The 25,435-nt window shown below is 43.5% G+C and overlaps 1 protein-coding gene across 3 annotated transcripts in view; it reads left to right on the plus strand.

The window, feature by feature from the left end:
- pcnx1 (pecanex 1) overlaps positions 1-25,435 on the plus strand; it is a 211,281-nt gene that overhangs the window by 181,897 nt on the left and 3,949 nt on the right. For all 3 annotated transcript variants that reach the window (XM_055640828.1, XM_055640829.1, XM_055640830.1), the window contains 6 exons: positions 4,329-4,479; positions 8,374-8,604; positions 11,158-11,432; positions 12,852-13,051; positions 14,419-14,855; positions 22,426-22,566. In XM_055640828.1, coding sequence (XP_055496803.1) covers positions 4,329-4,479; positions 8,374-8,604; positions 11,158-11,432; positions 12,852-13,051; positions 14,419-14,855; positions 22,426-22,566 — 1,435 coding nt within the window. The remainder of the gene's footprint in view (positions 1-4,328; positions 4,480-8,373; positions 8,605-11,157; positions 11,433-12,851; positions 13,052-14,418; positions 14,856-22,425; positions 22,567-25,435) is intronic.

The raw sequence follows: 25,435 nt of genomic DNA on the forward strand, positions 1-25,435 counted from the left end.
TCAGAAATCCAGCAATGTGTCATACCAATTATTTAAAAGACATCCCGCAACCTTCCCCTCATCTCTTTATGCAGGTCATCTCCCTTGTACTTCCAAGATAGACACACGATGCTGGAATAACTAAGCGGGTCAGGCAGCATCTATGGAGAAAAGGAACAGGTGACATTTCAGTCGAGACCCTTCTTCTGACTGTGAGTCGGGGGACTCTTGTACTCCTTTCAGTCCAGATAAAGGGTCCTGACCCAACATGTCAATGGTCCATTTCCCTCCGTAGGCTTTGCCTGACCTGCTGAGTTCCTCCAGCTTATTGCAGTCCCAAAATTCTGAATCTTCTGTCTTCCATTTAAAAGATGCATAATTTCAAATTATTTTGAATTTGTTCTGTTCAAACAGCTGAAAACTACTGGCCAGTTAATTTAAAGGTGACATCTGTGATAGGAATAGCAGTTATTCAATAAAAGGCTATTCTATTCTATTCTATATTTAAGCTTCAGATCCCTTCATTGGAACAGGCTATGAGAAAAAAATCATTAGTTTCCAGTGGGGGAGGAATGTGTAGAACAAGGAGAATATCTCAGATAGGGTAAGGTTTGTATTGTATTTCAAAAATAAATTTTATTTGTATTAAAAAATATATAGAAAACAAAAAGCATGCAAAGTTCTTAATACATTGTTAAGAGTCAAGAGTGTTTTATTGTCGTATGTCCCGGACGGGACAATGAAATTCTTACTTGCAGCAGCAGCACAACAGAATATGTGAATATATAAACATTGTACATAATGGGAAAAGTTCAATAAATAGCAAATATGGTGCAAATAACAAATAATAATATAGTCTTTTGCAGATCAGAGCTCATAGCTTATTCGTTGTGTTTAATAGCCTGATGGCTGTGGGGAATAGTCTGTCCCTGAACCTGGACGTTACAGTTTTCAGGCTCCTGTACCTTCTTCCTGATGGCAGTGGTGAGATGAGTGTGTGGCCAGGATGATTGTGGGTCCTTGAGGAATTTGGCTGCCTTTTTGAGGCAGCGACTACAATAGATCCCTTCGACGGTGGGGAGGTCAAAGCCGTAGGTCAAAGACTGCGCAATGGTCACACCTTTTTGTAGTCTTTTTCGCTCCTGGGCGTTCATGTTGCCGAACCAGGCCACAATGCAACCAGTCAGAATGCTCTCCACCGTGCACCTGTAGAAGTGTAGGAGAATCCTCTTCGACATGCCGAATCTCCATAATCTTCTCAGGAAGTAGAGTCGCTGATGTGCCTTCTTTACAATTGCATCGGTGTGCTGGCTCCAGGAAAGATCTTCTGATATATGCACGCCCAGGAATTTGACGTTATTGACGTTCTCCACCATCGTCCCATTAATATAAACAGGATTGTGGGTCCTCATCCTTCCCCTACCAAAGTCCACAATCAGTTCCTTGGTCTAACTGATGTTGAGAGCCAGGTTGTTGTGCTGGCACCATTTGGTCAGATAATCGATCTCATTTCTATACTCTGACTCGTCCCCATCTGTGATTCATCCAACTACAATGGTGCCGTCGATGAACTTGATCATGGAGTTCGCACTATGACTGGCTTCACTGTCATGGGTATAGAGTGAGTAAAGCAGGGGGCTGAGCATGCAGCCTTGAGGTGCTCCCGTACTAATTGTTACCGAGCATGAAGTGGTTCCTCCAATTCGAACAGACTGTGGTCTGTGGATGAGGAAGTCGAGGATCCAATTGCAGAGGGATTCGCAGAGACCCAGTTCCGTGAGCTTGGTAAACAGCTTGAAAGGGATGATGGTATTAAACACTGAGCTGTGGTCTATAAACAACAGCCCGACATAGGATTTTATAATTGTACGAGTGGTCCAGTGGAGAGCCAGTGAAATTGCATCCTCCGTTGACCTGTTGTGGCGGTAAGAGAACTATAGTTGGTTGAGGTTCTTGTCGAGGTAGGAGTTGATGTGCACCATAACCAACCTCTCAAAGCACTTCATCACCACCAACGTTAGTGCCACTGGTCGATAGACATTGAGGCATGTCACCTTACTCTTCTTGGCACCCGTATTATTGATGCCCTCTTAAAGCAGGTGGGAACCTCAGACCACAGAAGTGAGAGGTTGAAAATGTCCGCATAAACTCCCGCCAGTTGTTCTGCACCAGTCTTGATAACTCTACCGGATATACCATCAGGTCCAGGTGCTTTCCGAGGGTTCACCCCCCTGAGGGATCTTCTGACGTCGGCCTCTGTGACTGTAACACCGTCAGGGCGAATAGGGGCTCGAGAAGGCTCATCAGTGTTCTCCCTATCGAACCGTGCGTAGAACGCATTGAGCTTGTCAGGGAGTGATGATTCGCTGTTGTTTGAGCCGCCTCCTGATTTTGCCTTGTAGGAGGTGATGGCATTCAAGCCCTGCCACAGTTGCCGAACATCCATCTCATCCTCCAGCTGAGAGCAGAAGTCCCTTTTGGCCTTTTTGATGGCCTTACCAAAGTCGTATCTGGACTTCTGATAGACCTCTGCATCGCCAGACCTGAATGCCCGGTCTTCAGGAGAATGCGGATCTCATGGTTCATCCAAGGCTTCTGGTTAGGAAATATTCGGAAGGTTTTTGTTGGAACGCAGTCCTCCACACATTTCCTTATGAAGTCTGACGACTGTGATGTATTCAGTCAGGTCCGTTGCCGAGTCCGTGAACATTGCCCAGTCCACAACCGCCAAGCAGCCCCTCGCACCTGATGAGCAAATTTTATCAGTGATTAAGAGGGAGCGCGTTTTCCACAGTCCTAATCTTTGTTTGCCCCTAGCTATCCGATCCATCCAATTTTTGCTGTACGCCTCTACCCCATCGAACCGGACCTGATGATGAACGGGGCTGAAAGTCGGTTGCGAGTTTCCAAAGAGCATGGTCTTGCTCTTCTTGCGATTTAATCTGATTCTTGATGCCAGATCAAACTTGTCGCTGATGCTGATCAATATGCGGACCAACCGTATAGCCAAGAAAAAGATGGTGACATTGCCCATGTAGAGGGCAAATTTGATCCAAGTGCCCTCACTGCCTGGCAACATCACTCCTCGTATATGTGTTTATCCTTACTGATAGATACAGCAGAGGGTTCTACACAGCACACAATCAAGACCAGGGAGAAAGAGAGAAACCCTGCTAGCTTTCGACGATGCGAAAGCTATGTTTTCTACTCATTTATTTTGAAAGCATGACCGATAATTGTGTAGATTCAGCTGGATTCAGTTCTGAATTCCCCATTGACTTAATGAGAAGCAGTTACCAGCACAACAGAGATGCAAGGAACTGCAGATGCTGGAATCTTGCGTAGAACACAAAGTGCTGGAGTAACTCAGTGGATCAGGCAGCGTCCTTGGTGGAAATGGATAGGCGATCTTTCAGGTGGGGTCCTTTCTTCAGACTGAAGAAGGCTCCAAACCCAAAAACGTTGCCTATCTATGCCCTCCAGAGATGCTGCCTGACCCGCTGTGTTACCAGCACACGAAACCTCTTTGTCAGTGTAAATGTGCTACAGGACTTCCCAGCAGGCCAGACTACACAAATAAAATAGAAAAATTGAGCCAACATGACAACAGGCAGGAATAGTCGGCTCTGATACGGACAGGAGGTATGAGTGAGCTATCCAAGTTGGAGGATTTGATATTGAGTCTGGAAGGCTGTATCATGCCCCAAAAGGAGGTGAGTTGTAGTTCTTCAAACTTACATAGGGCCTTTATCTAACAGTGCAGGAAGCCAAAGATCCATTGGTCAGAGTGGAAGAATGGTGGTGAGATGAGAAGTGCACTGAGGGACAAAGCTGTGTACATTTAGGAAGATTATAAACTGACTTACCGGCTGAGAAGTCGAGTCCTACTTCTCGTCTGCAGCCGCAGTCTTCCGCTGATCCCCATGTGGAGATGCCTGATGTAATGGGCTGTGTAGGAAGGAACTGTAGGTGCAGGTTTACACCGAAGATGGACACAAAATGATGGAGTAACTCAGCGAGACAGGCAGCATCTCTGGAGAGAAGGATTGGGTGACATTTTCCCCTCAACCTCTATTGATCATTTGTTTTGAAGCGGCAGGGTCTGCTGCTTTTTTAAACTACAAGAGTCAAGGTGTGTTTAGAAATTATTTCTTGGGCTTTGCACTACAATAAAATTGTAATCAGGAGACCAGTAGGAAGGAGGAATTGATTACATCTTCACAATTTGGGATTGATCATCAATTCTCTGTTGCACCTATTTACTATATTGTGTGGTTTATAGTTAATGAACTTTTTTTAGAGTTTCATAAATGTGACAGTTGATGACTATCTTGCATGTTTCTTTTCAGCAATCTTGAATCTTTTCTGTACGGCCTGCATGCTTTGTTCAAGGGAGATTTTCGGATTTCGTCTGTACGGGACGAGTGGATATTCGCTGATATGGAGTTGCTGAGAAAAGTGGTAGTTCCTGGAATACGAATGTCCCTTAAACTTCATCAGGTAAACTTGAGACGTTTGTGAAGAAGTTCAAAATAGTGGCCTTTGTGTCCTATGGGAAAGTGGCTGTATTCCAGATTAGTTTCACTATTGAGTGAGCAACTGAGAGGAGGAGCAGAGTGACTGTTCTAAGAGGTGTATAAAAGGAAGGTAGACACTAGTAGAGTGGTCGGTCGGGAGCAGACATGTTGCGGAGACTGTTGAGGTGCAAGTGCTTTGTTAAGGATAAGTGCAGAGAGTTCACCTTATAACACTCCAGCCTGGAGGCTGAGAGGAGGATGATGGCAAGATAAGATGAGGACTTTTTTTTGTGTTATTCTCCCTTGGACTTTGTGTATTAGAGGTGGCATTTAGAGCACTAGAATGCTTTACAATTTGGATGAGAATGTACAAGGCATAGTTAGTAAGTTTATAGATGGCACCAAAATAGTGATGTCGTTCGTGGACAGTGAAGATGATTATCAAGAATTACAGCAGTATCATGATCAGCTGGTGAAGTTGGCCAAAGAATGGCAAATGGAGTTTAATTCAGTTGGGTGTGAAGTGTTGCATTTGATTCAAACCGGGTAAATCCTTTACAGTGAACGGCAGGGCCCTGGGGAGTGCTGTGGAGGAGTGGGACTGAGGAGTGGAACCACATAGTTCACTGAAAGTGGTGTCATGGGTAGATAGGGTGGTAGAGAAGACTTTCAGCACATTGGCCTTCATCAGTCAGGAAATTAAGTATATAACGTGGAGCATGATATTGGTGAGGCTGCAATTGGAGTATTGCGTTCAATTTTGGTCACCCTGTTGTAGGAAAGATGCCATTGCTGGAAAGAATGCAGTGAAGATTTACAAGGATGTTGTCGGGTCTCAAGTACCTGAGCTACAAGGGGAGAGGTTGGGCGGCTAGGCCTTCATTCGTTGGAACTGAGGTGTGTAAAATCATGTGGTGAATAGATAGGGTGGATACACTGAGCCCTTTTCCCAGAGATAGGACAATCAAGAACTAGAGGGCATAAATTTAAGCTGAGAGGGGTAAGATTCGATCAGAACCTGAGGAGCAACTTTTTCACTGAGGGTGTGCGAATATGAAACGAGCTGCCTGAGGAAATAGTTAAGGGAGGTACAATAACAACATTTAAAAGACATTTGGACAAGTACCTAGATAGGAAAGGTTTAGAGGGATGTGTGCCAAATGCAGGCAAGTGTGAATACTGTAGATGGAGCATCTTGAAAAATATACGCTGAGCAACCAGATAAGCCTTCTGACCATTATCGTTTTATTAAAAATAGCCAAATGAAACTTGATTTGGCTTCTAAATGTTTTGTACTAACCAGTTCAAATGAAAATATATTTAATTAACTAAGTCTTGATGACTTTCAAGCTGTTGAATAAGAATTAATTATTTCTTGCCTAATCATCAAAGGAAGAAGCTATGCATGAGTCATGAACTGAATGTAATTTATTGACTACAGATGATCTCATTTAAATTTAAGGTCATATCGACACAAATGCTTAATAGATGTAGATTAAATAATGTAAATAACCTAATTGAGCCAACAAATCATGAGCTGCAAGAAAAGGTAATGTAGGCCACTGGTAAATGCAGAAGGTAAACTTGACTGGTAACAGGAGTCTGAGTTTATAAATCTGTAATAAACCTTTAAGAATAATTCTATTGATTCTTCATTACTTAATGCTTTGGATTGTCAATCCATCATATCACTGAGAATCCCTGGTGAACACAATTAGTCTAATCCTAATTAGATTTTAAATCCATGAACCCGACTTAGAGAGAAGGATGTAGGGATGGTTTCACTTGAAATTAGAGAAGCCATTATGCATACCTTCACTTGAATGAAATATAAGATGCTGTTCTTCCAGTTTATGTGTGGCATCACTCTGGCAATGCAGGAGGCCCAGGACAAAGGTCGGTATGGGAAGAGGAGTTAAAATGGTTCGCAGCCAGGAGATGCAGCAAGCCTTGTTTTGAAAAGTGCATGTGTTTGGTGAAATGGTTGCCTGATCTACGCTTAGTTTTGCTGGTGTAAAGAAGGCCACTTTGGGAGCACTGAATACAGAACATGAGATTGGAAGAGGTGCAAGTGAACCTCTGTCTCACCTGGAGGAGCTGCTGGGGTCCCTGGATGGAAGTGATAGAAGAGGTGTAGGGACAGGCGTTGCATCTCCTGCAGTTGCAGGGAAAATGCCTGGTGAGGGGGTGGCTTGGCCGGGAAAGGATGAGCAAACCAAGGAGTTGCAGAGGGAGTGGACTCCATGGAAAGTGAACCAAGATGTGGACTGGAAGATGTGAAAGATGTTGGATGATGTTGCAGGTGCCAGCAATGTTGGGGAATGATGTGTTGATGCAGAGGCAGAAGGGGTGAAAAGTGAGGACTAGTGAACTCTCTCCTTATTCCATTTGGGATGAGCGAGAGCAGAACTGCGGAAGACCAGAGGGGACACGGGAGGGCTTAATCCATAACAGCATGGGGGAAGTTGCATTTACTGAAGAAACTTGGTTCATTTAAGACACCTCTTGCCCCTTTTTCGATCTCTCTGTCTCCATCACAGCAGCCAGACCATTGCCTGACCAACTACAAACCCACTGATCCCCAGAGCCACTTTGACTGCACCTCTTCCCACCCTGCCTCTTGCAAGGACATCATTCCTTACTCTCAATTTTTCCATCTCTATACATCTTCCAGCACTTTGTTTTTTACACTTGCGTCTGGATGAACACTTGAATTGTTTAGGCAGAGAAGGTTATGAACCAAGTGCCGGGAGATAACCAATACAGATGGGGCTCATTGGTTGGTGTGGATGAGGTGGGCTGAATAGCCTGTTTCTGCGCTGTACAATTTTATAACTCTATGAGAGCAAGTACATCGGATGCCAGAACATTTTATGCAAGATTTTGTTCAGGTGGCACAGCGGTAGAGGTGCTTCCTCACAGCGCCAGAGATCTGGATTCGATCCTGACAACGGGTGCTGTCTGTGTGGAGTTTGCCCGTTCTCCCTGCTATCACCTGGGTTTTCTCCGGGTGCTCTGCTTCCTTTCACATTCCAAACACCATGCAGGTTTGTAACTTAATTGGCTTCTGTAAATTGCCCCTAGTGTGTAGGATGTGAAAGTGGGATAACATAGAACTAGTATACGGATATTCGATGGTGGACTCAGTGGGGCAAAGGGCCGGTTTGCGCGCTGTATCTCTGTATTAAACCAAGAACTTCAAATTATCTGTTCAAAAATTAACATTGTTTTTTGTTTAAAAACAATGCCTAATTTCAAAGGGGGTAGGTAATTCATTGCATTTCTGAATGACTACATTTATTTGCTTATCCATGTTTATTGTGTTCATGTAAGAGCAGGTATAACCATACTGGCTTCAAGGCTGCCCTGAGGTCACATAGTGAATTGCAGTCAGCAGAACCACCACGATTTGTTATAAATCATCACACTATTAGTGGGTTAGTGGGCCTTCCATGACAAAAGAGAAAACATCCTTTGAAATACACAATACATTTTTTATTGTGATTATATTACATTGTATTATATTAAAGCCCTTGCTTCTCTCTCCATGCACTTCCCCTTCCTAGTTCTCACACTTGGCTTACTGTCTTCACCTACATTCTATCTTTGTCCCGTCCCCTTCCCTAGCATCAGTCTGAAGAAGCGTCTTGACCCGAAACATCACCCATTCATTTTCTCCAGAGATACCGCCTCACCTGCTGAGTTACTCCAGCATTTTGTGTCTACCTTCAATATAAACCAGCATCTGTAGTTCTTTCTTATACATTTCAGTGAAGCTGTCGCTTTCCGCCCCAGTCCCAATGCTAACTTGTACTTCTGTTATTGCATTGACTGTAAAATTAGCTTTGCTTTGAGCTCAACCTGTTTGTCGCTTTAGGATCACTTCACCTCGCCTGATGAATATGATGATCCAGCGGTGTTGTTCGATGCCATAACATCCCATGAGCAGAACTTGGTCATAGCTCATGAAGGAGACCCAGCCTGGAGAAATGCGGTGCTCTCAAACTCTCCCTCACTCTTGGCACTGCGGCATGTTATGGATGACGGGACCAATGAGTATAAAATCATCATGTTGAACAAGCGATATCTCAGCTTTCGAGTCATTAAGGTGCGTTGCTTTGAGATTATGTTATTCTATCAGATGCCTAGAATTGTAGTCCTTATGCAGCCCACACCCATGTGGTGTATGTATGGCCAGAGGCTCATCCATAACAGGGTCTTGATGTGTACACGTGTCAGAGGTTATTGGGAGAAGGCAGAAGAATGAGGTTAGGAGGGGGAGATAGATCAGCCATGATTGAATGGCGTAGACCTGATGGGCTGAATGGCCTAATTCTACTCCTATTCCTTATGACCTTATGTTCCTATTCAGTTTGGTGCCTCACACATGTAAGATTTGCACATATTGGTGATTCATGCAGTTGAAAATAGTTTGTTTGCAGCTGACATGAAATAGTTTAAAATTTGATCTTAAGCCCAGAGTTTCCATTTTCAGAAAATATCACCTGGTGATATTCACGAGTTGAATTGTTAGTGTTGCCCTGCATCTGCTGTGCTGAAATTTTTGATGAACTCATTAAAGGAGAAGAAATAGAGAGATATATAGTGAGCGAATACCAGAGGTCGATTAAGATCTGAAGTTATATAATTTGCGATGGTGGAGCGATCTGGGATTAAATATGGTTTGGTGAGCAGAGGGGAGAGCAAGACCGAGTTCAAATTCTGAGTCTGGTGAGCAGTGATGTGTCCAAACATTTTATAGAAAAATGAAAAAGGGAGTGTGGGCTAAAGAGGAATGCAATAAATAGCCTAGCCCAGAACAAACAAAAATGTGAATAAGGTTTTAAGCAATGCATGAGGTAAGGCTGAGCCAGAATCGGGCAATATGAGGGAGATGAAATTAACCGTATCATAACTGTGATTGTTGGTGTGATCCAAAAGTCATTGTAAGATCTAATTTGACATCAGTGTTAGAACAGTGCAGTTTACTCCTATACTGGCCAAGTAGATACGATACGATACATCTTTATTTTCACAGAGGGAAATTGGTCTGTCACCAGATGGAATTAACCCATGGATAGGAACAAAAGACCTTTCCAGTCGTTAATTATCTTTCTGATCATCTTGAATCTTTCCAATAATTAATTGCAGAACATGTATTTCAATATGTGCTATCAGACTAGCAAGTAAGACTTTGGAGGGGAACGTGGAATTGTGATGTGGTGATAGTTGTAAGAAAACATGTGGAAACAATATTTTTATTATTATGTCGCTGATGCATGTAGAAGAGGGCAAAGGTAAGGACGGATCTTGGTGGAAACCAGAAATAAAGAAAGAGAAGCTGCTGAGGTTGATTCCATGTTCCAACTGGGTAGATAAAGTGTGGAAACAGGTAACTGTGCTCCTATGTGTAGGAAGGAACTATAAATGCTGGTTTATACCAAAGATAGACAAAGTGCTGGAGTAAAGGGGCTGTCCCACTGCGGCGACCTAATCTGTGAGTTTAGAAAAGTTTGCCCTCGACTCAAACTCGCATCATGTTCGACACGTGGTCCTATGAGGTCACTGGAACTCTCCTTCATGCTCGAGGGAAGTTCCCGCATATTCGCAGCCTCAGTTTGGTCGAAAATCTTTCAGCATGTTGATCAGCATGGTTCTTTTGAACTCGTAGTGCAGTGGAGTGGGGTCGCTATGTAGTTATAGGCAGTCAAGGGCAGCCGTAGGCAATCTGCTTCGCTGACCGGGCATTTTAATTGGCTCAGTGGAGTTTTCAGGACCAAGGAAAACCGACCAAGGTAAAGTTAAATGCCCGCTAAACTTTATTAAAAGTTGTCTGGCTTCTTAAAAGTGTCTCCACTCCTTCTTCCCCTCCACCCCCTTCTCTCCACTTCTCTCCCATTCTCTTCTCTTCTTTCCCCTTCTCATCTCTCCACCTCTCTCCCCTTGTCTCCCCTCCCCCCCTCCGTGCTCTCTAAAGGACTTACTGTACACAGTGCAGCAGTCTTTTATCTTTCTGTTCATCGCGGGTGTGAATTTCAGACAGCGCTCCCCCGATTTCCCTGGCACTCGCCTTTGAGATGTGTGTGTGTGTGTGTGTGTGTGTGTGTGGTCGATCGATCAACCTCGCGGTTTCATCACTGACGGTCGATGCAGCTCGAGGTTTTTCAGACGAGTGCCCTCGAGCTTGAAGGTCGAAGACAGTCGCTGAAAGGTCGCGTGAGTGGGACAGGCCCTTAACTCAGTGGGTCAGGCAGCATCTCTGGAGAGAAAGGATGGGTGACGTTTCGGGTCAGAACACTTCATCAGACTGGAATTGTGCTCCTACCCAGTTGGACAATTCTAGAGAGACATTAAAAGAAATAGTGTGATCAGATGTGTTGAGGTTAGAGAGATTGCATTTGTCATAGTCGTGTGGGAAATAATTTTGTATATCATTTTATTTCCAGCTATTCTTTTGGGGCTGGCATTTTAGAAATGGTAGGTCACTGTCGGTTGAGAACTTCCTGTTGAGGGATAATAGGTCTGCACTTTGATCTTTTATGAAGAAAGACAAAAATTGTATTTGTCAGACCGGAAAGATGGCGGAATTAAATAAAAAGCAACGGTAAGTAATGAGTGGTGTGTGTGCAATATTTATCCACACTGCGGTGTTTGTGTGCAGGTGAACAAAGAATGTGTCCGGGGATTGTGGGCTGGCCAGCAGCAGGAGCTGGTATTCCTGCGAAACCGCAACCCAGAACGAGGAAGCATCCAAAATGCAAAGCAAGCCTTAAGGAACATGATCAACTCTTCATGTGACCAGCCAATTGGTTACCCGATTTATGTTTCTCCACTCACAACATCCTACTCGGATACACACGAGCAGCTGAAAACTATCCTGGGAGGGCCTATAAGCATCACAAACATAAGGAATTTCATCGTGTCTACATGGCACAGGTAACTCCTTCACTTGCTAACATACTTTTATTCAGGAAAGAAAAATATCATTCAATGCTGTGGCATATCTAGGTAAGTTTATGAATGGATGTAAAACTGATATTGTGTTGGAACTGACCATAACCGAAACATCACCCATTCCTTCTCTCCTGGGATGCTGTATGTCCTGCTGAGTTCCTCCAGCATTTTGTGTCTGTCTTTAGTATATAACCAGCATCTGCAGTTTCTTCCTACACATAACTTCTGTTACTTGTCATTTCTAAATGCATTCTGAGGTTTTCCTTCACATCAATTATATTGACCCTGGCATTAAATTGTTTTATGCTTGAAATTGATGCCGATGTGGTGCCCTTACTTTATGAACTCTGACGCCTGTAAGCAATAGGGAATACTCTTCTTGCAGCAATGATGGTTACTTTTAATTATGTTGCTTGGTTTATTTTTAAAGGGTATATTACGGGTCAATGGTTTAGAATACTTTCACTTCTGATGTATGTCTAAAAATGCAATGTAGACTGACAGGATGCAATTCCTCTTTCTCTTTCTCTGGTTCTGTCTTTGCTAACTAAGAAAAGGGTGATCTGAACTCATAATGTATATTGTGTAGAACAGTGGTTGGCAACCCACGGCCCCCGGGCCGAATGCGGCCCGTAACTGAAATCATCTGGCTCGCAGGCATTTTTTTTTTTGCCGTAATTATCCGGCCCGCGGACTTCCGTCATCTCTGGTAACTCCGGTGCCTGAGGCCGCGGCGCCCAGGCGCAAGGATGCAAGGCGGCCTGAGTTGGCGGCCGCAATGGCGGAGCCGCCAAGCAGCGGCGAGCGGCGAGCTCTGGCTGTACCGCATCCTGCACAAAGCCGCCAGCACGGCTGCGCACCTTCTGTATCTGGGCTTCACTGTCAGGAACGGGGTTGTCAATAGGCCAGAGACGAGTGAGTGTGAGTATTTTCGCCACTGCCTTCAGGACAGAGCCAAGGCAATGGACCATAGGTCCGCCATGTTCGCGAGCGCCCATAACTAGGGCTGGATCTATGTGAACATGTGATTTGATGCCTGCCACCCGGGGCGGGATCCATGTGTGCACGTGATAGATGTGGCCCGCCATCCGCTCACAGACATGCCTCCTGGCCCCTATGCAGAACCATATTGACGACCCCTGATGTAGGAGTACACAATGTTATAATGTTTGCGCATTTCAATGTAAAGCTGGAAATATAACTTTGTAGCTCCAATGTGAGGATGTGGCGATAGTATTATGTTGGCTTATCCACTGCTTCAGAATAATGAGTAAGACACCAATGTGTTGCTCTGCTCTGAACTTACCTAGTTGTATGGTGCTCCTCACCATTTTATTTCTCGTTTAACACAAATTACAAGTAATCCACAAATTCTAACTGGTTTATAACTCTTCCCTTCAGGTTACGGAAAGGGTGTGGTGCTGGTTGTAACAGCGGTGGGAATATTGAGGATTCTGATGCGGGAGGAGTCTCCACTGCCAGTAATAATGTGACTGCAAATGAGTCCCAAAGTAGTTCTTCCCATGGAGGCTCTGGACCAGCTGGACATGGGCCTGGAGCAGGACTCCAGCCGCCTGTTACGACTAACCTGCCCATATTGGGTAAGGCTGCAGAAGTCTGTAATACATTGCATTTTCAAAAGTCAAGTTAGTAACTGTGATTAAAATCGTACATTCAGTGCAAAACAAACGTTAAATGTTTTTGACAGTGATGGGAATTCGGTTTCCAGTCCATGTTTTGAGCAGACAGCTGAAACCAAACATCCTGGATATCTCTGGTGCACTGCAGTGTAATAATTTAAAAGCAAATGTCACCTGGCATAGTAGAAACTCTATGGCAGCGATGAAACAGTTCTGTCTGTCCTGCATTGTTCTGCTAGCTTTCTAACAGCACAGGACACCATATGGCCCACCACTTCCATGCGAGCAATCAGGAGAGCAATCCTGTAGGTTTTGTTCTCCCTCTCCTTTTTCCTTTGTAGAACTGCAATGTATTCTCTGTCAAACATACTCATCAAATTCACATTTATGTTCACCGTTATTTTATATTAAGGGGTGACTTACATTGGCAATTAACCTACCCACACATCTTTGAGATATGGAGGAAACTCATCCAGTCCTGGAGAGTACGTGCAAACTCTGCCCATACAGCAGCTCAGGTCTGGATCGAACCTGGGCCCTTGGAGCTGTGAGGCATTACATCAGACATGATCTTTAACAGAGACGACTTTTACTGCACTAGAATAATTTGCATGGTCCAAGTATAACTTCTATAGCTTGGGTGTTAGCTCAGTCTCTTCTGAGCCAAACCTTTTTTTTGGTTTAGTTGAACTCGTTAAATTTTCTCAAATCAATTTTATACCCATTGTCAAGATTAACATAGAAGCTAATTCTGGAGTTTTAGCAGCTGCAGTATTTACGATTTTCTTTCTCACAAGGTCTATTTAGTTACTTTTAAATTATTTGAAGGGACACTTCAGAACAAATTGTGAAATATTGTTTACATTTATAGTGCATGCCCTTTTAAATGGAGGATACCTTTTGTAGGGAAGTAGAGAGAAAATAATTACATTTTCCAGTTATTTATCTTTCATAGTTTCAGAAGGAACTTCTATTAAAGATTTTTCATAAGATTGGATAAGGAACAGATATCGAGTGGATTTCCTCATCTTAATATTTTGGAGGGAAGCAGCAAATCTGTTTGATTTAGAAAGCAAACAAGGCCTCTATGTCACCTGCTGAATCAGCTACTTAGCAGCCTTGTTACTGTCGTCACGTTTCAGTTTAGACCTGAACATATGAGAGTGTGAATTCAAACACTATTCCAGTGAGAGCATTTCTTTGAAATTATTTGGGTCTAAAGTTTTTAAACACCGACATTGTAAGTTTATTTATTGAGTTATCAAATTTGGACAGTGATCTCAGTTTGTCTGTGTTTTACAAGATTGTGTTTATCCTTGGTTTCATAGGGACCAGCCACAGCAGCCACTCGGTACAATCCAGCCTTGTTAGACATTCCCCCGCACGTGCCTCAGTTGCCAGCCAGTCTTCATATCGGTATAACAGTCGCCATTCTTCCTTACGAACGTCTGCCACTGGCCTGGTACCATGCCGCCGTTCCTCCACCAGCCAGTTATCGTTGCGAAACCTGCCCAACTCAATCCAGTCTCGACTGTCCATGGTGAACCAGATAGAACCATCGAGTCAGACAGGCACTCTGAGCATACAGTGTGGTCAGCCTTCTTCCAGCAGTTCCAGCCAGAGTATTCCCATCTACAAACGCAACACACTTGCAGGACTACTGGGATCAGAAGGTGTCACCAGCGTAGATGTTCAGTCCGGCAGCAACTCAAGCACAGCATTTAACACACCTGCCAAAAGAGATGGGCCGAACTACAAAGTCCAGGTGTGTACAAACTAAGAAAAAATGTATTTGCACAAGTTGGAAACAACATGTCATAGCATTGTGTATTTACTGTTTTGCTCTTCCATTCAAATCTTAGAGCCACCCATAAACATCCCTGTAGAACTGTACAGGCTCAATGTGAACAGTGACACTTGGGGCCCAGGTGACAAAACCTAAGCAGCTCAGTTGCTTTGCGTTTATTCCCCTCACTTATTGGTTTGTTGTGAATCTAGAGGCTGGAAAGGGCCATCTTTAACCTTATTGCCACTTTGACAAATCTTAAATTGGAACATGTTACTAACTGCAATTTTAAATTAATGAGCACATATGTTCAACTGTCAGCATGGCCACAAAGTTCTGCAGAATATTCTCAAAAAGAGCTCAGGGCAAAGATCTAAGCCATACTTGGTGTGTAGTGTCTTGATGCACTAAGTTCTATCTCAACATTTTTCTCTCTTTCTCCGTCTCCTAATTTGGGCAAATTTGCCAGTCATGACTGGGCCATTTGTCATTGAATCAGTATTTCTCACTCCATTTTGTTTTAATATAAATACATATTATCTGCTTGATTAGTTCACAATGTTGTGGAGGGAACTATTTTTTTCTCAGCAGTAAAGCAAAAGCATTGAAAAGATTTATTAAAGATGTGCAGGTGAAACAGTTCACCTGTGCAGGGTCACAGTTTAAGGATAAGGGGGAAATCTTTTAGGACCGAGATGAAGAAAACATTTTTCACACAGAGAGTGGTGAATCTCTGGAATTCTCTCCCGCAGAAGGTAGTTGAGGCCAGTTCATTGACTATATTTAAGAGGGAGTTAGATGTGGTCCTTGTGGCTAAAGGGATCAGGGGGTATGGAGAGAAGGCAGGTACAGGATACTGAGTTAGATGATCAGCCATGATCATATTGAATGGCGGTGCAGGCTCGAAGGGCCGAAGGGCCGAATGGCCTACTCCTGCACCTATTTTCTATGTTTCTATGTTTCTATGAAAGGAGTTGTTCCCTGGTAAATATTAGCAGTATTGACGTACCATTCATTTATGTCTAACTAAAGAATAAGGAAGGCACAGTGGCGCAGCGGTAGAGTTACTGGCTCACAGCACTAGATACTTGGGTTCAATCCTAAAGCTGTCTCTGTGGAGTTTGGACATTCTCCCTCTGACTGCATTGGTTTACTCCAGGTGCTCTGGTATCTTCCCCTATTCCAAAGATGTGCATGTTTGTAGGTTAATTGGCTTCTGTGTTGCTCCTACTGGGGAATGCCCCAGGGCACGTGTTAAGAGTAAGAACGTTCAGTTAATTTAACAGTTGTTTACTTTGCATGATTGCAGTACGAAGAAAATGTTTTTATTTGTTAATATTTGTATGCTATCACATGGTTTTTGGATGTATTATCCTGGGACAATCCCTTCAAGTGTTATTCTGTTGTGAAATGGAGAAAATTGTGTTACATTTTACAATATAGACTGATGTTAGAACATTATTAATTTCTTGTAGTCATAATTTGTGTGGTATAAATGTCCATTCAATTTTATAGAATCATTGTAAGATATCAGGGAAATATGTTAATCTTAACCTGTAGTGAATCATCATCATCGTTGAGAACATGAACAGGCACGTTGCTTAACAATGCTATTATATACAACAGTGATCGCAACTTCTACTGGTGTGGATGGCCGTTGGCTCGCTAGGAGCTCATCCGTCCTTTGTGAAAGAGTTGTATTTAGTTGCTCCAAGTAAATTCATAGAGAGGGTTTAGTTTTAGTTTAGATTATTATTGTCACGTGTACCGAGGTACGGTGAAAAACATTTCAGTTTCGTGCTATCTAGTCCACGAAAAGACTATACATGTTTACAATTAAGCTGTCCACAGTGTACCGACCGATACAGGATAAAGGGTATATTATTCAGTGCAAGATAAAGTCCAATTAAAGATGCTTCAAGGGTCTCCAAAGAGGTAGATTCATCAACTGCAGAACCAGACAATTTCCATCTACTAACACTCTCCTCCGACTAGCGTAGCTGGTCCTTACCCTTCACAACTTCTCCTTTGACTTCTCTCACCTCTTTCAAATCCAAGGCATAGCTTTGGGCACTCGCATGGGCCCCAGCTATGCCTGCTTCTTTGTAGGGTACGTCGAACAATCACTGTTCCAGGCCTCCACTGGCCCTATCCCCAAACTCTACCTCTGCTACATTGACAACTGCATCAGTGCTGCCTCCTGCACCCATGCAGAACTCACTGACCATCAACTTCACCACTAATTTCCATCCTGCACTCAAATTCACTTGGACCATCTCCGACATCTCACCATCTCCATCACAGGAGACAGACATCTATTACAAAACCCAATGACTCCCATACAGCGCATTCAGAAAATATTCAGACCCCTTCACTTTTTCCACATTTTGTTGTGTTGCAGCCATATTTAAAAATGGATTAAATTCATATTTTTGTTATCATCAATCTACACACAATGCCTCAGAATGAAGAAACCAAACAGGTGTTTAGAAATGTTTGCAAAGTAATTAAAAAGAAATAACTGAAATATCACATTTACAGAAGTATTCAGACCCTTTGCTATGACACTCAAAATTGACAGAGTTGAAGGGATCTGCAGAGAAGAATGCAAACAATTACCCACATATAGATGTGCCAAGCTTGTAGCGTCATACCCAAGAAGACTTGAGGTTGTAATCGCTGCCAAAGGTGCCTCAAAGTACTGAGTAAAGGGTCTGATTATTTATGTAAATGTAATACAGGTGCACAACCTTTTATCCGGAGTTCCAGAAACCGAAAAGCTCCGAAAACCGGCCATTTTTTCCAGATGTCGTCTGCGCACCAAAGCTCGCGTTTGGCGCCAAACTTGACCCAAAACGACCCACGGTCAACCCAGGTCTGTACTACTGTAGCGGCTGCCTCCTCCCTGGAGACCGGGAGACGCTTAAACATCTGTAAATCATTGCTTAAATGTTAGTCAGTTAGTTTGGAGGGCTTTTATGTGAAGGGGGGTGAAGGGGTAAACTTTAATTCTTAGTCCCCTACCTGGTCGGAGAGGCGGGGAGCGGTCAATGCCTTACCGGGTCGCCATGCAGTAAGCTCCGCAGCGCTGTGGCCGGTGGGGTTGCGGGCGGCGCCGGTTGTAGCTCCGACCCCGGCAACTCTACCCCTGGCTGCGAGGCGCTCCAAATCCAGCGTGGCCCGCGGCCGGACGCCCTAGCTCCGCGAATGTCGGGAGTCGGCGGCGTCGCAGCGCTGGGATACCAGCGGGGAGCGGGCAATGCCTTACCGGGTCGCCGTGCGGCAAGCTCCGGAGCGCTGTGGCCGCCGACTCCCAACATTCGCGGGCCGCGCTGGATTTGGAGCCGCGCAGCCAGGGGTAGAGTTGCCGGGGTCGGAGCTCCAACCGGCGCCGTACGCGGCCGGACGGAGCCCCCAGCTGCGCGGCTCCAAATCCAGCGACGCTCCGCGATGTGTGTCGGCGGCCACAGCGCTCCGGAGCTTGCCGCACGGCGACCCGGTAAGGCATTGCCCGCTCCCCGCTGGTGTCCCAGCGCTGCGACGCCGCCGACTCCCGACATTCCCGGAGTTGGGGCGTCCGGCCGCGGGCCGCGCTGGATTTGGAGCGACTCGCAGCCAGGGGTAGAGTTGCCGGGGTCGGAGCTCCAACCGGCGCCGCCCGCGGCCGGACGGAGCCCCCAGCTCCGCGAGGTTGGGAGTCGCCGACCAGGTAGGGGACTAAGAATTAAAGTTTCCCCCTTCACCCCTACTCCACCACCACATAAAATCCCTCCAAACTAACTAACTAACATTTATGCAACGATTCTCCCGGTCTCCGGGGAGGAGGCAGCTGCTCCAGACTTTTCAAGCCGCCCGCGCTACCTACCTAATCTACGCTAAAAATCTTCCATTCTGAAATCCGAAAATGTCCGAAATCCGACAAGTGTCTGGTCCCAAGGCTTTCGGATAAAAGGTTGTGCACCTGTATTTCAGTTTTTTTTTTTTAATTACTTTGCAAACATTTCTAAACACCCGTTTTTGCTTTTTTTATTATGGGATATTGTTTGTAGATTGATGATCAAAAAAATGAATTGTATCCATTTTAGAAAAAGGCTGTAACATAACAAAATGTGGAAAAAGTGAAGGGGTCTTAATACCTACTGAATGCACTGTAGCTATCTAGACTACACTTCCCACCAATGCTTCCTGTAAAGACTCTATCCCCTACTCTACGCTGCATCTGTGCCCAGGATGAGGTGTTCCATACCAGATTATCGGAGATGAGGCTCTCACTAGGGTCTCCTTGATATCCCACAGCTCCGCTCTTGCTCCCCCTCCCCCCTTTCGTAACCAGGATAATCCCCCTTGTCCTCACCTTCCACCCCATCAGTCGTCGCATACAGCATTTAATCCTTCAACATTTTCGCCACCTCCAATGGGATCCCATTAACAGCCACATCTTTCCATCTCCACCCCTTTCTACTTTCCGCAGAGACCGTTCCTTCCGCAACTCCCTGGTCACATCGTCCCTGCTCATCCAAACCACCCCCTCCCCAGGTACGTTCCCCTGCAACTGCAGGAGATGCAACACCTGTCCCTATACCACCCCCCTGGACTCCATCCAAGGACCCCAACAGTCTTTCCAGGTGAGGCAGAGGTTCACTTGCACCTCCTCCGACCTCATCTACTGTATCCGCTGTTCCAGGTGGTGAGAGGACAGTTCAAATGTTTGATAAGAACTTGAAAGAATCTGTTCCTGAATCTGGAGGTGTGCGTTTTCAGACTTCTTGCCTGATGGGTGAGGAGAAAAGCGTAGTGACCGGTCCTTGATTATGTTGGTGGCCTTGCCAAGGCAGCGTGGTGCTGATGGCGTCCATGGATGGGAAGTTGGTTTGTGTGATGGTCTGGGCAACGTCCACAATTCTCTGCAATTTCTGACGGTCTTGGATGAAGCTGTTCCCAAACCTTGCTGCGATGCAACCTGATCAAATGCTTTCTATGGTGCATCCGTTGGTGAGGATTATTGGGGACATGCCAAACCTTTTTCGAAGGAAGTGCTTTCTTGGCCATTGCTTCAATGTGGCTCGTCGTGGACAAATTGCTGGTGATAATTATTCCTAAGAATTCGAATCTGAGTGCATTACTTGTGACTAGACTCAATTTGCTTTAAAACAATCATCTCTCACTCGTTGTCCGGGGCTTTAATTCCCAACTATCAGTTTATTATTGATTAGTTTGTTAAACTTGCATTAAATAACAACAGAAGGAAGCCATAAGAGAGCCTCTCAAAATAGTAGTTCTGTAATAGTCTCAGTGGAGTTAAGTGATTTAGGTCTGTGTTCTGTTGGTGCACCTTCAGCCATTTCCCCATTGAGGAATTATGCTCTTTAATCGTGGAACATAGCATTTTTTTAAATAAAGGCTACAGGAGGGATAATGAGGCCACTGGATTCAACAGAGGGGTCAAATCTTTGTTTTGGACAGGTCTGAGAATACCAGGGGCCAACAGAAACAATTTTCATTTTTTTTGCAGTCTGAATATTGGAATAAAATTGGAATCTCTGGCTGCCAGTGACCCACAATACCCTGTCCCACATTGGATTTAGACATTGATCCCAAATTGCAACCCAGTCAAAGGTGGCTCAGTGGTACAGCTCGTTGAGCAGCTGTGACAAAGACCGAGGCTTAACCCTGACCTTGGATGCTGCATCCAGTAGTCCCCATGCACACCGGCGAGACCAAGCATAGATGCGGTGACTGTTTCACTGAACACTTGCACTTAGTTCACCAAAGCCGACTTGTGTTTGCTAACCATTTCCATTCCTCTTCCAATTCCCATAGTGACCTTTCTGTCCCGGGCCTTTTTTATTACAGCATCTCATATTAGGCTTAGAATTAATGATATCTGAATTAGGAGTATTAGTTACAGGGCAGTTGATTTCTCTGGAACACTGATGGTTGCAGGAAAACCTGTTGGAAGTGTATAAAATTATGAGAGGCATGGATAGGGTAGACAGGAGTGAAGTCTCCAATTTTAGGTAACTGCGAAAACGTGACCCCCCCCCCACCCCCCTGTGCCCTACTGGACTCACATCTATGTCTCCACTCTCCTCTTTCTACCTATGTTCCTCCCTCTGGCCTTACCATCCACCACTCTTTTTTCTTTATCTCACACCTTGTCTTTTCACCCCTACCCTTTGTCTAACCACCTGCCGATCAAACGTCCCCTCCCCCCCCATCACCTGTATCCACCTATTGCTTGCCATTTGTCCTGCCCTCCTCTCATGCCTTCTTTTTCTCTGACGCCCCCCCCCCACACAATTAGTCTGAAGAAGGGACCCCATCCAAAACGTCACCTATCCATGTTCTCCAGAGATGCTGTCTGACTTGATGTTACTCCAGTACTTTCTTTGTAAATCAGCATCTGCAGTTCCTTGTTTCAACTTCTGACCGCGGATGCTGTTTGTGTAACTGTGTTGGATCCCTTCAGTTGCTCTGGTTTCCTATCACATGCCAAAGATGTACAAGTTATAAGGTTAACTGGCCATTTAAATTGTCCCTCGTTAGGGAGGAGAAAATTTAAAAAAAAGATTAATTTTGGATTAGTGTAAAGGGAGGTTGATGTTTGGCATAGACAGTGAGCCGCAGGTCTCCTTTCTGTGCTGCATAATTATATGACTGTCACTTTCCACTGCAACCCAGCCAATGTAGTTCTCACTATGATTTTTTTTGCAGCTGCTGTGCATGAAACAGCAAATAGACTGTGAATTCTTGGGTGAAGGCGACTGTGATTTGGAAGTTTTATACTATCTATCCACGTATATTTCTGATTATGAACAGATCCATCCTTCAGATCATTGCAAGTTAAGCCTAACAGCATGTCTATGGGCTTCTCTTGTGTCCCATGGACAGCTGAACATTCAGGTTTTCCTGTGAGTTAGTCCGTTGTGAGATAAAATATGTCACAAGTATGCAGTATTTAGTCCAAGGTAACCGTTGCATACGTCAAAATGTTAAATATTGAATTTAATGAAAACTACTTGTGAATTGTAGATTTTGTTAAGTTTAAATCTGATTGGCACTTAAATTGTTTCAATTTAAAATAAATTGATTTGAATTTCTAACGTTGCAAATCATAATTGCATAGCTCAGAGATGCTGAGCTCCATCCTGTGCTGTAGTTGTTGGCCATTCTCTTAATGATCTAGAGCACAGTATGCTGTGGAACTTTCAGTGATCAAAGTAAACACTAATAAAGAGCTCAGGCAGTGCTTCGTCCATCACATCTGTGGTGACAGGTCAAAACCAGAGCAAGAACTCAAACTTTCCCTCCCATGGAATCAACATCAAAATAAATACTCATGCAAAGGTATTCAATTTATCCTGGATGCTATTTATGAGGCCCCTTATAATGGCAGATCCTAATAAGTCTGCAATTTGGAAATGCTGAATATGGTATAGAAATTTTGGAAATGGATTCCACAAATAATTTTTCTATTCAAATGGTAGAGCATTGTGCAAAATAATTTCCCAATTGACGTTGGTGCTTTTTTTGTCATGGATATTTGCAGATTATTGATACTGGCCAAATCATGGAAGCCATCAATATGTCCAAGAGGAGAGAACTGCACTGGCCAGATGAAGCAATCAGAGTACGAGCTGGTCGAATCAGTTGGAAAGACTGGAGTCCTCGGGAGGGCATGGAAGGCTATGTAAGTTGCCATGTCCATCAATATAATCAAAAGTACAAGTTCAGCTGTTTAGTATGGCACATTGTAGGGCACCCAAAGGCTAGAGTGAATATTAGTGAGAGATTTGGTGCAGAACAGGAGAGTGAGGTTGTTAAAGTGTGCGTCTTTGCAGAGAGGCTGAAATACTAGTATATCCAAATGAGAATATGACAATTGATAATAAAAATATTTGAGATTTTTTTAGAACAATTCACTTTGGAACAAGTTGAAGAGCAGCTATTTTAAATCTTGTATTGGGTTATGAGATTGGAGTAATTAGCATCACAGTGACAAATTCTCCAGGAAAATGTAATAATATATCATTTTACATTGAGCCTGTGAATGGCGTACTCGGCTACAAGGAGAGGTTGGCCAAACAAATTGTTTTCTCTGGAGCTTTGGAGGTTGAGGAGAGAATTAATCGAAGTATTATTCCCAGGGTGGAGCTGTCGAAGACCACAGGGTGTAACTTTAATGTGAAAGGGAGAACATTTAAAGGAGGTTCAAGATTTTTGTGGTTCAATGCCTGGAATGGCTGCCAGCGGTGTTAGTGGAGGCAGGTACAATAGTGGCATTTAAGAGGCTTTTAGACAAACACATGAGTGTGGAGAGATGTTGGATCATGTTTATGGATTAGGTTAATTGGCATCGCACTCAGCATGCACATCGTGAGCTGAAGGGCCTGTTCCTGTGATTTATTCTGTTTTCTATGGCATCTTGAATTTAATATCAATGTCATTAAATATCTACGTGAGTTTATTGATATTGATTTGGAATTTGAATGAGACAAGTGATGATAGCTCAACAGTATTATATTTTCACATTAGTATTGACTTTAAAGAGGTTTGGCAAAGTGATTACCGTATTTTTTGAAAAACTTGTGTGAGAGTAAACTTGTAATATTGGAAGTGGCTATGAGGATGTATAAAAGTGAGTAGCTAACAGTATTAAACACATTAGCTGTGACTTTCCAGAGGTTTGGAAAACATTTTTTTTTTAAATTGTGAGAGTATCTTGTAATTTCTCCATGGTAGCAAGCTCAATGGACAAGAGAGACCATATCAAGCACATTAGATTTGTGGGGAGGGCGGGAATGTGCAGAATGTTTCTGGCATGCAGAACATAGACCAAGTGCAAGTCGGCCTCACAACATCAAACTGTAACTGATTTATTGTTGTGGGACCACAAATTGAGGGTGGGGTTCACACTATATTCAAATACCTACGATAATAACCCCTTGTGCTGGCTCCAGAGGCACGTTGTTTCTGGGAATGCATTCTGCATGTCATGAGGTGCTAGATTGCAGTGGCTTTAAATTGTTGAAATATGTAGAAACGATAAACATTTAAGAGGCAAGAAATAGCAGGTAAAGGCTACTTAATTTTGGAGGCTGCTGCAACTTTCAGTAAGATCAAGGCTGATCCGCTTTCTGGTCCACTTTCCCGTCTGATTACCTTGGTGTCCATAAATCTAGCAATTTCAACCATACAAAAATGCTGAATATCAACAACTTGCTATGGTAGAGAATTCCAAAATATGCACCCCTTGTGGTAAATAAATGTCTCCTCATTTTAGTTCTGAATAGACCACCCTTTGTACTGAAGTGAAGCCAATTATTTCATGGCTTTCTAGCTAGAAGAAACAGCCACCTGAAATCTATCATGTTAAGCCCTCTCAAAATAGTAATCCTTTATTCTTCTAGTGTGTGCAGACCAGTTCTTTACTTCTGGAATAATCTCCCTATTCCCTCAATATTGCATTTAAGTGTCATCCTAAAAAAAATCTTCAGAACAGGGTTTGAAAGCCACCTTGTGATTCCGAGATATTTTTTACCACTGAGCTGTAGCATTGTGTGTTTCTTTTTTTTTCCACTTAAATTTTTATTGATTTTTAAGAGATATTTTCAAAACAGTGCAACACCATAAATAAAACAAAGTAAGAAAAACAGCAATCAAAATAAAAAAATAAGTAGATGGGGGGGGGGGAAGAAAAAAAAAGTAAATTTAAAAAAAAATTGGAATAAGACCGTGTGGTTCACTTACCAAATTAAAAAAAGAAAAACCATTACATTGATTAGTTATCTGGAGATAATTCAACATTCATACAAACATACCATCTAGTTCTATACAACGCAATCTTCCCATATCTAGCTCGGCATTTATCTAATTGGTGTCATGGCTCAAATAAACAGTCCATTTTTTTCCAAATGATTCTCTTTCTCAAATGAATTCTCCCATATTGATCTCTCAAGGACTGCATATGTTGTTTTTCAATCCATATTTTTAAAGCATTTCGTTGTCTCTCTGTACACTGACAATTTCTAACCACTGGTCTGCACAATTTTCCTGTTTTGGACTTTTTTCATTAAGCCACTGCCTGGTAATGGCCTTCTTACTTGCTGCAAGCAAAACTTCAATCAAATATGTATCTTCTATTTTTCACTATCTTTAATATACGTCCCAGATACATCACAGGGCAGGTATTTGGGATTTTACAACCCAAGATATTATTTACAGCTGCATTAACATTTTCCCAGTAAGGCCTTATCTTTACACAGTTCCAGAAAATATGCGAGTGGTCTGCCTCCGTACTCCCACACAGCCTCCAACAGTGTTGTTGGACAGCAAGTTGTCTGCTTTTTATTTTGGGTGTTATAAAAAAGCGAGATAGATTCTTCCAGCAAAATTCTCTCCATACTAGTGAGCTTGTGGATGAACATTGTGTTTCACACATTTGATACCATTCTTCTTCTGTTATTTGAATCTTTAATTCTGCTTCCCATTTTGTTTTTATGTAGAGCGTTGATTCTCCCCCGCTTTCCACCAGAGCTTGGTAGAAAGCAGAGATGACC

The sequence above is a fragment of the Leucoraja erinacea genome, chromosome 9 (genome assembly GCF_028641065.1).
Source record: "Leucoraja erinacea ecotype New England chromosome 9, Leri_hhj_1, whole genome shotgun sequence".
Lineage (NCBI taxonomy): Eukaryota > Metazoa > Chordata > Chondrichthyes > Rajiformes > Rajidae > Leucoraja > Leucoraja erinaceus.